This window comes from Propithecus coquereli, unplaced genomic scaffold (assembly GCF_000956105.1).
Source record: "Propithecus coquereli isolate 6110/MARCELLA unplaced genomic scaffold, Pcoq_1.0 Scaffold877, whole genome shotgun sequence".
In the NCBI taxonomy this organism is placed as follows: Eukaryota; Metazoa; Chordata; class Mammalia; order Primates; family Indriidae; genus Propithecus; species Propithecus coquereli.
Genome location: NW_012155029.1, coordinates 280,499 through 293,473, shown reverse-complemented (window position 1 = coordinate 293,473; position 12,975 = coordinate 280,499). Strand labels below are relative to the sequence as shown.

General features: G+C 53.1%; 1 protein-coding gene across 1 annotated transcript in view; it reads left to right on the top strand.

Moving 5' to 3' along the window:
- CPAMD8 (C3 and PZP-like, alpha-2-macroglobulin domain containing 8) overlaps window positions 1-12,975 on the top strand; it is a 78,351-nt gene that overhangs the window by 42,585 nt on the left and 22,791 nt on the right. The window contains exons 20-23 of the mRNA XM_012664244.1: window positions 2,402-2,633; window positions 5,437-5,590; window positions 5,843-5,973; window positions 9,409-9,460. Coding sequence (XP_012519698.1) covers window positions 2,402-2,633; window positions 5,437-5,590; window positions 5,843-5,973; window positions 9,409-9,460 — 569 coding nt within the window. The remainder of the gene's footprint in view (window positions 1-2,401; window positions 2,634-5,436; window positions 5,591-5,842; window positions 5,974-9,408; window positions 9,461-12,975) is intronic.

The following is a 12,975-nucleotide window of genomic DNA, read 5'->3' as shown; positions in this document are numbered from 1 at the left end:
AGCAAGATTCCCGTCCTCTGCTGTCTCTGCTGGCTGACTCACAGGCACGCGTGCAAGTCAGAGAGTTCCCGCTGGGACAGGCAGAGCCCGCACCGGCATCTGAGTAAGGCGTCATGCATCTTTTCCTGACGCATAAAACAAAGCCACGAAGTCAGCCTTGAGTCCCGCTGCAGCCTTGAACATCTGCCTGTGAAACATGCAATGCGAGGGCTTCGTGCCTCGCGCAGCTCCCTGTTGGGGTAACTCTATCTGCTCTGTTTGCAAAACGAGCTCATTAAAACAATCACAGTTGCCTGGAACATGAACGCAACCTCACCCTCTACCCCTCCTCACTCCTCAGGGGACTGAGCTAATGCTCAAAAAACAGGATGCGTTCCTCAGCACATTTCCGTATTTTTTTTTCTCTCTCTTTTAATTCTCCTTGAAGCCGGAGTGCAGGGGTCAAATTTCTGGTGCAATTGGCTTTTATCTCTGGATGCTTGGTGTCAGAGCACCAGGGGGCTTGCAGAAGGTGGCAGTGGCCTGCCCTGGCAAAGCAGTTGGGCACGACGGTTCTGACCCTCAGTTCAGCGTGGGCTGGCGGGTGGGCTCACTTCTGAGCTGTGCCCTTCTTCTAGGTACGCTGTGCTGTGACAATGCTCTTCGTGTCCTCAGGGCGGGAGGGCTTAACTCCTGCTCAGAACAGCTCCGAGGTTACCGTGTTTTGTTCTGGGAGCCCAGTTGCAAGACAGACTGTCCATCATCACTCAAACGTAGCTGTGTTTTTAGGTGCCGGGTGATGTTTTTGATGCCGAGATAGGCGCTTGAACAAGGCAGACGGGGTCCCAGTACTCATGAAATTTTCATTTTAGCCGGAGTAGACAGATGCTCAAAGAGCTGTCATGTTGCAATAGGGTCAGTGTTTTCAGGGAGGGTCGGGCACAGGACTTGGGAGGTAGAAGAGGACAGTGGAACCCTTTCGAGAAGCAGAGAGAATCCCGGTGCTGGGAGGGGTGAGACGGCTGTGGACAGCCGCAGAAGGGTTGGAGCCAGGGATGTGGGGTTTGGGATAGTCCCTCCCCTCTGTTGGCTGGAGCAAGGGTGACTCAGACGGGGCAGGTCTGAGTCCAGGGAGGGGGCGCCTCTGAGCCCAGAAAAGGATTGGTCTACTCTCTCTATATATTTTTTCCAATTTTTAAAATTGTGGGTAAAATCATACAAGATTTACCATCTTAACCATTTGTAAGTGTACAGGTTAATGGTGTTAAATACATTCATGTTGTTGTGCAACCATCACCACCATCCGTCTCCGGAACTTTTCCTTCCTCCCAAACTGAAACTCTGTCCCTGTTAGACACTAACTCCCCATCCTCCTCCTCCTAGCCCCTGGCACCCACCATTCTACTTTCTGTCTCTGAGTATTTTTGGTTTTTGTTTTTGAGACGGGATCTTGCTCTGTAGCCCAGGCTGGAGTGCAGTGGTGTCATCACAGCTCACTGCAGCCTCCAGCTCCTGGGCTCAAGCGATCCTCCTGCCTCAGCCTCCCGAGTAGCGGGGACTACAGGTGCCACCACCACACCTGGCCCTGAGTTTGACTATACTAGGGACCTCATATAAGTGGAATTATACAGTATTTGTCTTTTTGTGACTGGCTTATGTCACTGAGCATAATGACCTCAGGTTCATGCGTGTCGTAGCATGTGTCAGAATTTCCTTCCTTTTTAAGGTTGAATAATATTCCATTCTATGTATATACCTCGTTTCGTTTATCTATTCGTTTTCCATTGATGGACACTTGGGTTGCTTCCACCTTTTGGCTATTGCGAATAATACTGCTATGAACATGGGTATACAAATATCTCTTTGAGACCCTGCTTTCAGTTCTTTTGGGTATATACCCAGAAGTGGAATTGCTGGATTATAAAACAAGGCTAGGTATTGGTCGGTGTACAAAACTGTGAGCAGGGGCCCTCAGGAACCTAATCCTGCATTTCCCCTAGGAGCCATCGTCCGCTGTTTGCTAATTCAGAGTCTGCGGCAACTTCATGGAACGTAGTTGCCACAAATAACAGGCATCCACTGCATTTGAACCATCTCTCTGAGCTTGCTCAGTTGGAGGACACCCTAAATGACTGGTCTCATCGGTGGGGTAGCTTTCTCCCCCTAAACGGGGCAGAGCATGCACTGCCCAAGTTTGCATCCTGGAACGCCTGTTCTGGTTGGTTCTGTGCTCACAGTCACCATTGATGTTTCTGTTAGAGCGAGTCAGGGCTGAGGGACAGCGCTCTCGCGTTACACACTTGTGTGGGGCTTTCTGTGCTTGTTTCTAAGGTCCTGGGGCGCCTCCCTGAGCCACACGGCCTGTGTTGTCCGTTCCCACCTGGCCCCAGAGAAGGCCCCATGGTTGTCCATCTCTCCGCAGTGACCCAGCTGGTGAGGACACTCTCGGCGTGCAGGTCCCAGACTCCATCACCAGCTGGGTGGCCGAGGCCGTGGCCCTGTCCACCTCTCGGGGCCTGGGCATTGCCGAGCCCGCCCTGCTGAAGACCTTCAAGCCCTTCTTCGTAGACTTCACGCTGCCGTCTCTCGTTGTCCGCGGGGAGCAGGTCAAGATCCCGCTCAGCGTCTACAACTACATGGGCACCTGCGCCGAGGTACTGGGCCCCCAAATGCACGGCCTTTCCCCGATTGCCGGGGCGCTGGGCCTGCATCGGTGCCATCAGGGAGGCACGGGTAGGTGGGGTCAGCCTGGGGAGTTTGGGGGGCACACAGCTTCTGTGCTGTCACGGAGGCAGGGTGTGGGGGGACGAGACCAGCCTCTACTTCACCAGCCGTCTAAGCCAGCAGGGCAGAGGTGAGGACGTGTGTGGGAGGGGGAGGGGCGGGTGTGACGGAGCCACCATCCCTACCTCCCTGGGCATGGGGGGCACTGGTATCATAAGTGACGGCATGGAGCATTTTCTGGAAGGGGCCAGAAGGTAGATATTTCAGTCTCTGCCAGCCATACGATCCCTATTGCAGCAACTCGGCCACTGTAGCACGAAAGCAGCGTAGACCATCGGTGCCTGATTGAGTGTGGCTTTGTTTCAGTAGGACTTCATTTCTGGACACTGAAATCTAAATTCCATAGAGTGTTTACTTTTTTTTTTTTTTTTTTGAAATGTGGTCTCGCTCTGTCGCCCAGTCTGGAGTGCAGTGGTGTGATCAGAGCTCCCTGCAGCCTTGAACTCCTGGGCTCAAGTGATCCTCCTGCCTCAGCCTCCCGAAGTAGCTGGGACTACAGGGACATGCTGCCACACCTGGCTAATGTTTTTATTTTTGTAGAGATTGGATCTCGCTATGTTGCCCAAGCTGGTCTTGAACTAGTGGCCTCAATTGATCTTCCAGTTTGACCTCCCAAAGTGCTGGGATTACAGGCATGACCTACTACGCCCAGCCTTGAATTCCATAGAATTTTCATGTGGCACAAAATATCATTCTCCTTTTAATTTTTCTCCCCCAACCATTTAAAAAAGGTAAAAACCATCCTTAGCTTTTAGACCCCACAGAAACTGGCAGTGGGTCAGGTCTGGCCTTTAGGCCTTAATTTGCAGACTCCCAGGACAGCGTCAGGAAATCCTGGTGGTCAACAGAGATGGCACTCGGAATGCCAGTTTGTACTTACAAAGTCACCGACCTCCGGCATGTCGTTCGACATGTTGGTGGATCAGCCGGTACCATCAAGCCCTAGGAGGTGGACTTGGGGCTGACCCTGAAGGTGGAGAAAGGGTGTCAGACCCTGCTGATGGCAAGCGAGGTAGAAACAGACGCTGGAGCCACCAGCAGGCGGAGGCAGGATGCAGAACCAGTGTTTGGGGGCCGGTGGGACAGTGTGGCTGGGGTTGGGGGGTGCATTCGTTCCTCCCCACTTTTATAATCCTTTAGGGCCTGGTTGCCAGCTGAGAGGATGAGAGGGAGGGAGGGAGGACTCTCCGTGGTTGGGGCAGCCCTCAGGGACAGCTGGACTCTGGGGACACCTCTGACCATCTCCTCTTGGCCCTCCCCACGTGCACAGGGACCCTCGAGCCTGTGGTTCATTCCACGCCTTGTTTGAATGTGAGCTGCGGTCTTGGCCCAATGATGCTATTGGAAACCAAAAGATTCTATACCCAAAAAACCAGATTTCTGGCTTTTACTGAAAAAACGAGGGCATTTCCAGGAATTGGTTGCAAATTCCAGCCACAGGGTAGCTTGGTAAGAGGATGAAAGGGAGATGTTAGACTCAGAACCGCCAGGTAGTGGTGCCCAAAAGCCCAGCTCCAGCCATCACCTTTACAATCCATCCTTCTTTGCTGTTCTTTTTGTCTAGACTATGGCCAGGAAGAGCAGGATCCCAGTTTCAAGAAGACAGAATACAGCAGGCTCCGTCCCTGACCTGTAGGGTGTCCCCCAAGGGAGGCTTCCCCCCAAAACCTGCGGGTGCCCGTTTTGGCACCGAGTGGCTGGTGGCTGGCTTGCCCAGCAGGAAGAATAAAGCCCTGCTGGGCAGCACGGTGCTCAGGGACAGCCAAGCCCCAATTTTGGGAGCAGCCCCCAGCCCATGTGCCTGTCCCCGAGGCACAGTGAAAACAGCCCCAGCTAGGCCTCCCAGTGGGGACAGCTGATCGCTTCACTGAGAACCTAGAAAATGTGGCTCGCTGACGGTCGTTGAGTTTCTTCCTTCCTTCCTGGAAGAATGCTGAAAATGCACACACATGCACAGACTACCATGCACACAAACACACACAAGCACACACATGCACACACACACGCCTTCCCAGGGTATGCATGCACGCATATATATGCCATGCTTGCACACCCATACACACACACTTGCACGTGGAGACCCCTGCATGCATCCACATCTCACAGACATGCATGTATACACAGAAACACTAGCACGCACGTGCACACATTTACCCACTCTACACACATACATGTACACGAATGCACACGTGTGTGTTCACCCCATGCTTGCACGTATGCACGGGGATGTGCACCCAGAGACACATGCATGCGTTCACAGCACACACACGCACACACATCTGCACACAGGGGCGTACACGGAGCTGCACTCTGACACCACGGAGCTCCGTGGTTGGAGAGAGAGTCGGAGGAAGCTCTCTGTGGTGTCTGCCGCGGGCGGGGCTGCTTCTGTCTGGAGTCCCAGGGCGGATATAGCAGGAGAGGCAGCCCTTGATCCGGTTGAGGGGATCTGGACTTGTGGGGATCCGCAGGGGTTGAGGGACGAGGGGCCTCCAAGGAAGGCCAGAGTGGGCTGCCAGACAGTGGTGGGCAGCTTGATCAGAAATGGAAGGAGCCTTCCGAGGGGAGCCTGGCTCTTAGAGAGGCTGGCAATGCCAGTTGTGCACAGTGGGGGCGGGGCACGGCGAGCGTGGCCTGATCCCGGGCACCCTGAGCACACGCCGCCCCCTGCAGGTGTACATGAAGGTCTCGGTTCCCAAGGGCATCCAGTTTGTCGGGCATCCTGGCAAACGCCATCTGACCAAGAAGACGTGCGTGGCCCCTGGGGAGGCTGAGCCCACCTGGGTCGTTCTGTCCTTCAGCGACCTGGGCCTTAGCAACATCACAGGTGAGGGTCCCGGCTTCTTGGGGCACCCCCTTTTTCCAGGTCACCAAGGGGTCCAGGCGCTGACCCCTGTTGGGTGCAAGGGGTGGGTGGATGGGCAACAGGTGAGGTCGGGATTGTCCCAAGGGACAGGTACACACAAACTCATGCACAAATGCACACACATGTACACACATGCTCCTGGGACAAGAGTAGGGGGCGGGACACCCCCTGGGTGGGGACCTGTTCTGAGAGCAGGCAATCACATCTTTGCAGCCAAAGCCCTTGCTTATGGAGACACGAGCTGCTGCCAGGACGGGAGACCCAGCAAACACCCAGAGGAGAATCACACCGACAGGAGGGTCCCCATTGGGACGGATTACGTCAGGCGCAGTGTGATGGTTGAGGTGAGGCCACGTCGTCACCCAGGGTGTTTGGCCTGGGCTGAGTTCCTTCAATCACGAGGCCGGGGCTGCTGGAGCGTGTGGTCTCAGCCCACGCCAGGGCCTGGGCAGCCCTCACGGGTCTGCTTGGGAGCTCGGGACGCCTGGGGCCTGGGCGGCTTCCTTGGTGGACCACAGCGGTCCTGCTCCTCCCAGAAGTGAGAGTGGGCTTTGGCAAAGTGGCCTGGAACTCTAGAGGGGCAGATTCTGGACTCACAGCCAGGCGGGGCGGCGAGATCCTCGTGCCTGCACCCCACCCCCGCTGCAGGCTCTGCCCCACTTACCCATGGGCTCGGCAAGCGCCACAGCTTTCTGACCCCACTGCGTGGGACGGGGTGCTCGCTCCTTCAGGGATGCCACACACGGGCTTGTCACCATGCTGGGCAGGTAGTAGCAGCGATGCCCCGTCTTTACTGAGTTGCTTGGACGCATCAGAGCACTACCCAGGACTCCATTTGGTGCCACCCCAAGAGCACGTGGCAGTCTCCAGTGAAGCTCCTGACAGTGGCACCCGGCGGTCTCACATTCCCTGGATGCCCAGCTGCACACAGCTGCCCTCCCTCCCTGCTACAGTCTTGCTGGCCCTGAGCACAAATAGCTTCTGCCGGCGCCAGGAGTCACATGTGCACTGGGCAGAACTCCAGGTCGGGGACAGGTTGTCACCGCAGGATTTTTGATACGATGGGACGTTCTTCTGGGACCAAGAGCCGTAGGATGAGGAATGAGACCTCTGTAAGCCAGCAGGGTGGGTGGTCCCAATGGGGACGCAGAGACCCCTGGCCACCTTTCGCTCAGCCCAAGCCACCATGCTCCCCGGGCCACACCGTGCCCACTCATGGCCCAAGGAGGAGGCTGTGAGACCCCCGGGTATGAACCAGCAGACCTGGAGGCCTGCAGGTCTTGCCTCCTTCCTTCCCTTGCACACGGGATTTCTGAGTTCACAGAGAGGGATTCTGCCCGAGCGTGCATCTGCACTGTCCACTGGTCTGGCTTCATTCGGGCAGCTGTTGGGGACAGAAGGGAAGATCAAGGCAGCAGAAGACTTGAAATGTTGTTGCAGCCGGGCGCGGTGGCTCACGCCTGTAATCCTAGCACTCTGGGAGGCCGAGGCGGGAGGATCGGTCAAGGTCAGGAGTTCGAGACTAGCCTCAGCAAGAGCGAGACCCCATCTCTACTGAAAAAACAGAAAGAAATTAGCTGGACAACTGAAAACATATAGAAAAAATTAACTGGGCATGGTGGTGGATGCCTGTAGTCCCCGCTACTCAGAAGGCTGAGGCAGGAGGATCGCTTGAGCCCAGGAGTCTGAGGTTGCTGTGAGCTAGGCTGATGCCACGGCACTCCAGCCCAGGCAACAGAGGGAGACTCTTGTCTCCAAAAAAAAAAAGAAATGTCATTGCAAAAAAATGAAGCTTCCATTAGAAAAGCAATTTGTGAAATAAGAGACAAGAGTGTGTGTGGCTCAGTAAAGCAGCAAAAAGCTCCTCCCACCTCTTCCCTCCGGAGAGCTCTGGGCATTGAGGCCAGGAGTTCTACACCAGCCTGAGCAACATAGCAAGACCCCATCTCTATAAAGAACAGAAAAGTCAGCCGGGCATGGTGGCACCTGTAGTCCCAGCTACTCGGGAGGCTGAGGCAGGAGGATCGCTTGAGCCCAGGCATTCGAGGCTGCAGTGAGCTGGGCTGACGCCACGGCACTGCAGCCTGGGCAGCAGAGCAAGACTTGTCTCAAAAAAAAAAAAAGTCATGTGGTGGACTTGGGAACAAGAAGCTGAATACGACAGAAATGCCTTCCCTAGGAGGTGCATGGGGAGGCAGGCAGTGACTGCGCCTGCTCAGGGGAGCTGTACCAGGATGGGGATGGCTGTCCAGGGGAGGGAGGACAGGCGCCACCCGGCCTGGCTCCCCTGCGGCCTGCAGGGGACTGAGATCTGTACGTCACTGGAAGGCTGAGAGCCTTCCATCACCTCCACGTGCCTTGGTGCCATCCAGAGGACAGAAGGAAGCTGACTTGATTCAGACCCACAGGGAGAGTCTGGCGGGTGTCGCCGGAGGGAGGCCTGGCCAGCCACGGGGTGGCGCCTGGAGCGAGAGCCCCGGATGCAAACGGCGCCGCGGGGTGGTTCAGTGAGGTGTGCACAGAGAGCCTGTCGCGGTGCCTGGCCTCGGTGCTACAGACGTTGGCACCAGCGTCATCCAGGCATTCGTGCCAGCCAGTGGGGAGTCCCGGACAAAACCGGGAATTTTAGGAAACTTCCGTCAGCTGGAAACTGCGAGAACACGTGGTGCTGAGAGAACCAGACACAAAGGCCACGCAGCGTGTGACTCCATTTATAGAAATATCCAGAACAGGCAGATCCACAGAGGCAGGAAGGAGTGAAGCTCCGACGTGTGCTGCACGGTTGCGGAAAAGCCCGGCCGGAGCTGAAGCCCGCAGCATCGTGCCAGGACCGTGCTACGAGACCCAGCCCCGAGCCGGCACGGGCACGGCCGCCAAGGAGACTGGCACCAGGACGGGCGGGGGCAGCCCGGCTGGATGACCCACGAGGAGCAGGGCCGAGGGCGTGGGCGCCAGTGAAGGGGCTGCCGCTCCGGCCGCTGTGAGCCGAGTCGACAGTGGAGAAGGGCTCCACCGGGTGTGTGTCCAAGGGCCCACCCGGGACTTGCCACCCACAGAAGGGGCCTGGTTCTGTCCCTGTGGATTTGCCTGTTCTAGGCATTTGGGCATTTCTTTTCTTTTCCTTTTTTTTGGTGGAGACGGGGTCTCAGTCTGTCGCCCAGGCTGGTCTCAAACTCTTGGCCTCAGGCGATCCTCCCTCCTGCGCCTCCCAGAGCGCTGGGATTACAGCTGTACCCCACTGCGCCCAGCCTGGGCATCCCTTTTTAAGAGAACAGGACAGCTGCCTTCTAGCATTTGGGGTCATCTGTAGAAGAAGCCAAAGCAGGAGTCTGGATGGAAGAGACTCCACTGGGATGTGTCAGACAGTGGGACAGAGACGTGTCCTCGTGTCCTCAGCAGACCTGAACGCCTGTTCACGGTGCTCAAGGATGTCAGCTGGGGTCTCAGATCTCGGCGGCCTTAGCTTCAGTGTTCCCTGCCCAGGGGGAGATGGGAGGGAAGGGGCGGCTGGGAGTGCAGGGTGGGGGTGTGGGAAGCGTGACAAGTCTAGAAGTTGGTGAGTTTCATTTGGCTGGCATGGGGGAGTGGCCTCGGTTTCCCCATTGGGGCCTGGGAAGTGGGCGGCCCAGTCCTTCTCTGTGCACCTGTGATCTGGGTGTCACCCTGTGGATGCCATGTGAGCCCTGGTGGCATGATCGTGCTGTCTGCAGTCGTTGCCACGGGAGGACCGTCGGCCCTTGCACCACCCAGTACTCAGCTCTGCCTTTTCTCTGTTTCAGCCTGAGGGAGTCCCCCGGGCGTACACCTACAGCGCTTTCTTCTGTCCCAACGGTGAGTCCCCTGTGCCCACTCCGCTACAGAGGGGCTCCCTGGCTGGGTCAGGGCTGTGGCAGCTCTCCCACTGCAAGAGGCACAGCCGCCCTCCCTGGGGGCAGAGGGCATGACAGTTAAGAAGTGGGATGTCCCAGCTGGGGACAGCCGCAGCCAGAGTGAGGGCTGGGCGTCCGCCACGTGGGAGGGAACGCACGGGGATGCGTACTGCAGGCACCCAGCCAGAAAAGAGGGGAGCGGCTGCGGTCAGGAGCCCAAGGTCACGAGAAGGGAGGTCTTAAGGTCACATCAGGGCAAGTTGTGGGTCCGAGTGTCACCCAGAGACACAAGGCAGCAGAGGAGGACATGGAGATTAAGGTGAGTTCTGGAAGATGCGCAATCTGGGGTTTCTCTCTCCGCCTCGATCCCCTAAAATCTGTATCATGCCTACATGTGATACGTAAGGAGGAGATGGGTACAGAAAGAATGTCCCTCGAGAAAGGCTGGTTCACACCTCTGCCTGGTGGGGTCAGAGAAATGCTGGCAGACACGAACTTGGGCTTCCTGCAAGAGTGTTTGCCCCTCCCCGAGGCGCTGTCTGGCTGGAAGGTGGCTGGAACTACAGCCACCACGCGTGGCTGATTTTTCTGTTTTTGGTAGAGACAGAGTCTCACTCTTGCCAGGCTGGTCTCGAACTCCCGACCTCGAGCGATCCTCCCGCCTCGGCCTCCCAAGGTGCTAGGATTACAGACACGAGCCACTGCACCCAGCCAGCAAAGAGTTTTTAGACTTGACCACAAAAACATAATCTATAAAAAGAAATATTTATAAATGGATCTCATGAAAATTAGACTTTTTTTTTTGCTCTACAGAAGACCCTAAGAGGCGGAAATACAGATTACAGACTGGGAGAAAACATTTGCAAACTCATATCAGGCACAGAACTCGTATCTAGAATATATAAAGAACTCTCAAATTCAACAGTGAAGAAACAAACGATCCTATTAGAAAGTGGGCAAAATAAATAAACAGACATTTCACCGGAGGAGACATACAGGAGGCAAATCACACATAAAAAGATGTTCAACATCATTAGGCAAATGCAAATCAAAACACAGTGAGATGTCCCCACACACCTAACAGAATGGCTAAAATAAAAAATCACGACAGCAGCGCGTGATGGCAAAGATGTAGAGAAATCGGATGACTCACACATTGCCGGGGGAACTGTGAGGTGGTAGCCACTTTGGGGGAGTTATAAGAACAGTTGGTGATTTATTTAAAAAGCTAAGTGTGCAACTACCGTAGTGTTCAGCAGCTGCGCTCCTGGGCATTTTCCCAGGAAGCAAAGACTTCTGTTCATACAAATCCTGTACACAGATGTTCATATTCGCTTTACTTGTAACAGCCCACATCTGGAGGTAACTCAGATGTGTTCGGGGGTGAGTGGCTGAACCCACCGTGGTCCCTCCATACCCTGGAATACTACTCAGCACTACAAAGGAACCCACGAGTGATACTTGGATGAATCTGGAATGGAGGGAATTGAATGGAAAAAAATCCCAGAGGGGTACAAAAGTGATTCCATTTTTTAAATGACAAAATTTTATAAATGGAGGTCATATTAGTCATTGCTAGGGGTTAGAGAGAGGGAGAGTAAGTAGGAGATGGATATGGTCATAAACGGGCACTGTGGAGGCCGGGCTCAGTGACTCACGCTTATAATCCTAGTACTTTGGGAGTTCGAGACCAGCCTGAGCAAGAGCGAGACACCCCCCTCACAAAAAAAAAGGTATAAAAGAATAGATTCAACCACATAAAAAAATAAAAGTTATTTTAAAAAGATTTTTCATTTTGATGAAGTCTAATTTATCATTTTTTTCTTTTCTGGATGAATGCTTTTGTTGTACCTAAGAAATCTTTGCCAAATCCTGTTTTTTTCTTACGGTTTTATAGTTTTATGTTTTACATTTGTGAAATGGCTGTGATCCAAAGTTAATTTTGGATACCATGCAAGGTGTGGATCAAAGTTTATCGTTGTGCATGTGGATGGCCAATTGTTCTAGCACCATTTATTGGCAAGACCTTCCTTTCTCTACGGAACTGCCTTTGCACCTTTGTTGAAAATCAGTTGTTCTCACATGCGTGGGTCTATTTCTGTTGCATTGATGCTTTCTTCATGAATTATTTCTTTTTATTGATAGATAATATTTTTACATATTTGTGGGGTACATGTGCTATTTTGTTACTTGCATAGAATGTGTAATGATAAAGTCAGGGTATGCGGAGTGTCCACACCTTAAGTATTTTTCATTTTGTGTGTTGGGAACCTTTCAAGTTCTGTCTTCTAGCAAGTTTTTTTTTAGATGGCCCAAAACTCATATTTTTATTTTTTTTTTATTTCAGGGTATTATGAGGGTACAAACATTTTGGTTACATTTTATGTCTCTCCCTCACCCAAGCGAGGATCAGAGGCACGCCCTTCCCCCCTACAGTGCTCCCCGTGTCCTTTAGTTGTGGGTTTACCCCCCCATCCCCCTAATCCCTGGAGAGTGTTACTGCCACGTGAGCACCTTAGTGTTCATCAGTTAGTACCAGTTTGATGGCGAGTACAAGTGGATCCCGTTCTTCTGATCTTGCGGTGCCCCACTTTGGATAATGGGCTTAAGTTTAATCCAGGAAAGTATAAGAGGTGCTAGATCACTGTTGTTTCTTATGATTGAGTAATATTCCATTGTAAACATATACCAAATTTTAATAATCCACTCATGGATTGACGGGCACTTGGATTGTTTCCACATCCTTGTAATAGTGAATTGTGCTGCCATAAACATTCGGGTGCAGATGTCTTTATCATAGAATGTCTTTTGGTCTTTCGGTAGATGCCTAATAGTGCTATTGCTGGATCGAATGGTATTTCTATTTTTAGCTCTCTGAGGTATCTCCAAATTCTTTTCCACAGAGGTTGCACTAATTTGCAGTCCCACCAGCAGTGTAAGAGTGTTCCTGACTCTCCCCATCCTTGCCAGCATTTGTTGTTTTGTGTTTTTTTGATACAGGCCAATCTCACTGGGGTTAGGTGATACCTCATTGTGGTTTTGATTTGCATTTTTCTAATGATTAGAGATGTTGAGCATTTTTTTATATGTTTGGTGGCCATTATTCTGTCTTCTTTTGAGAAGTTTCTGTTCATTTCCTTTGCCCATTTGTTGATGGGGTTGTTTGATTTTTTCTTGTTGATTTTTTTATGTCTTCTAGCAATTTTGAAATACATAAGACATTGGCGACGAGGGCAATCTTGCCGTGACATCTGTCACCCCACTGATCGCCAGGGTTCAAATACATAATACAGTGTTGTTAACTGTGGTCACCCTACTCCGCTACTTAACATTAGACCTTATTCCTTTTATCAAACTGAATGTTCGTACCCACTAACCAACTTCTCTTTATACCCCTGCCCCCGGCACGCATACCTGTCCCAGCCTTTGTCATTCTACTGTCTACCTCTGTGAGATCAACTGTTTTTCGCTCCCACG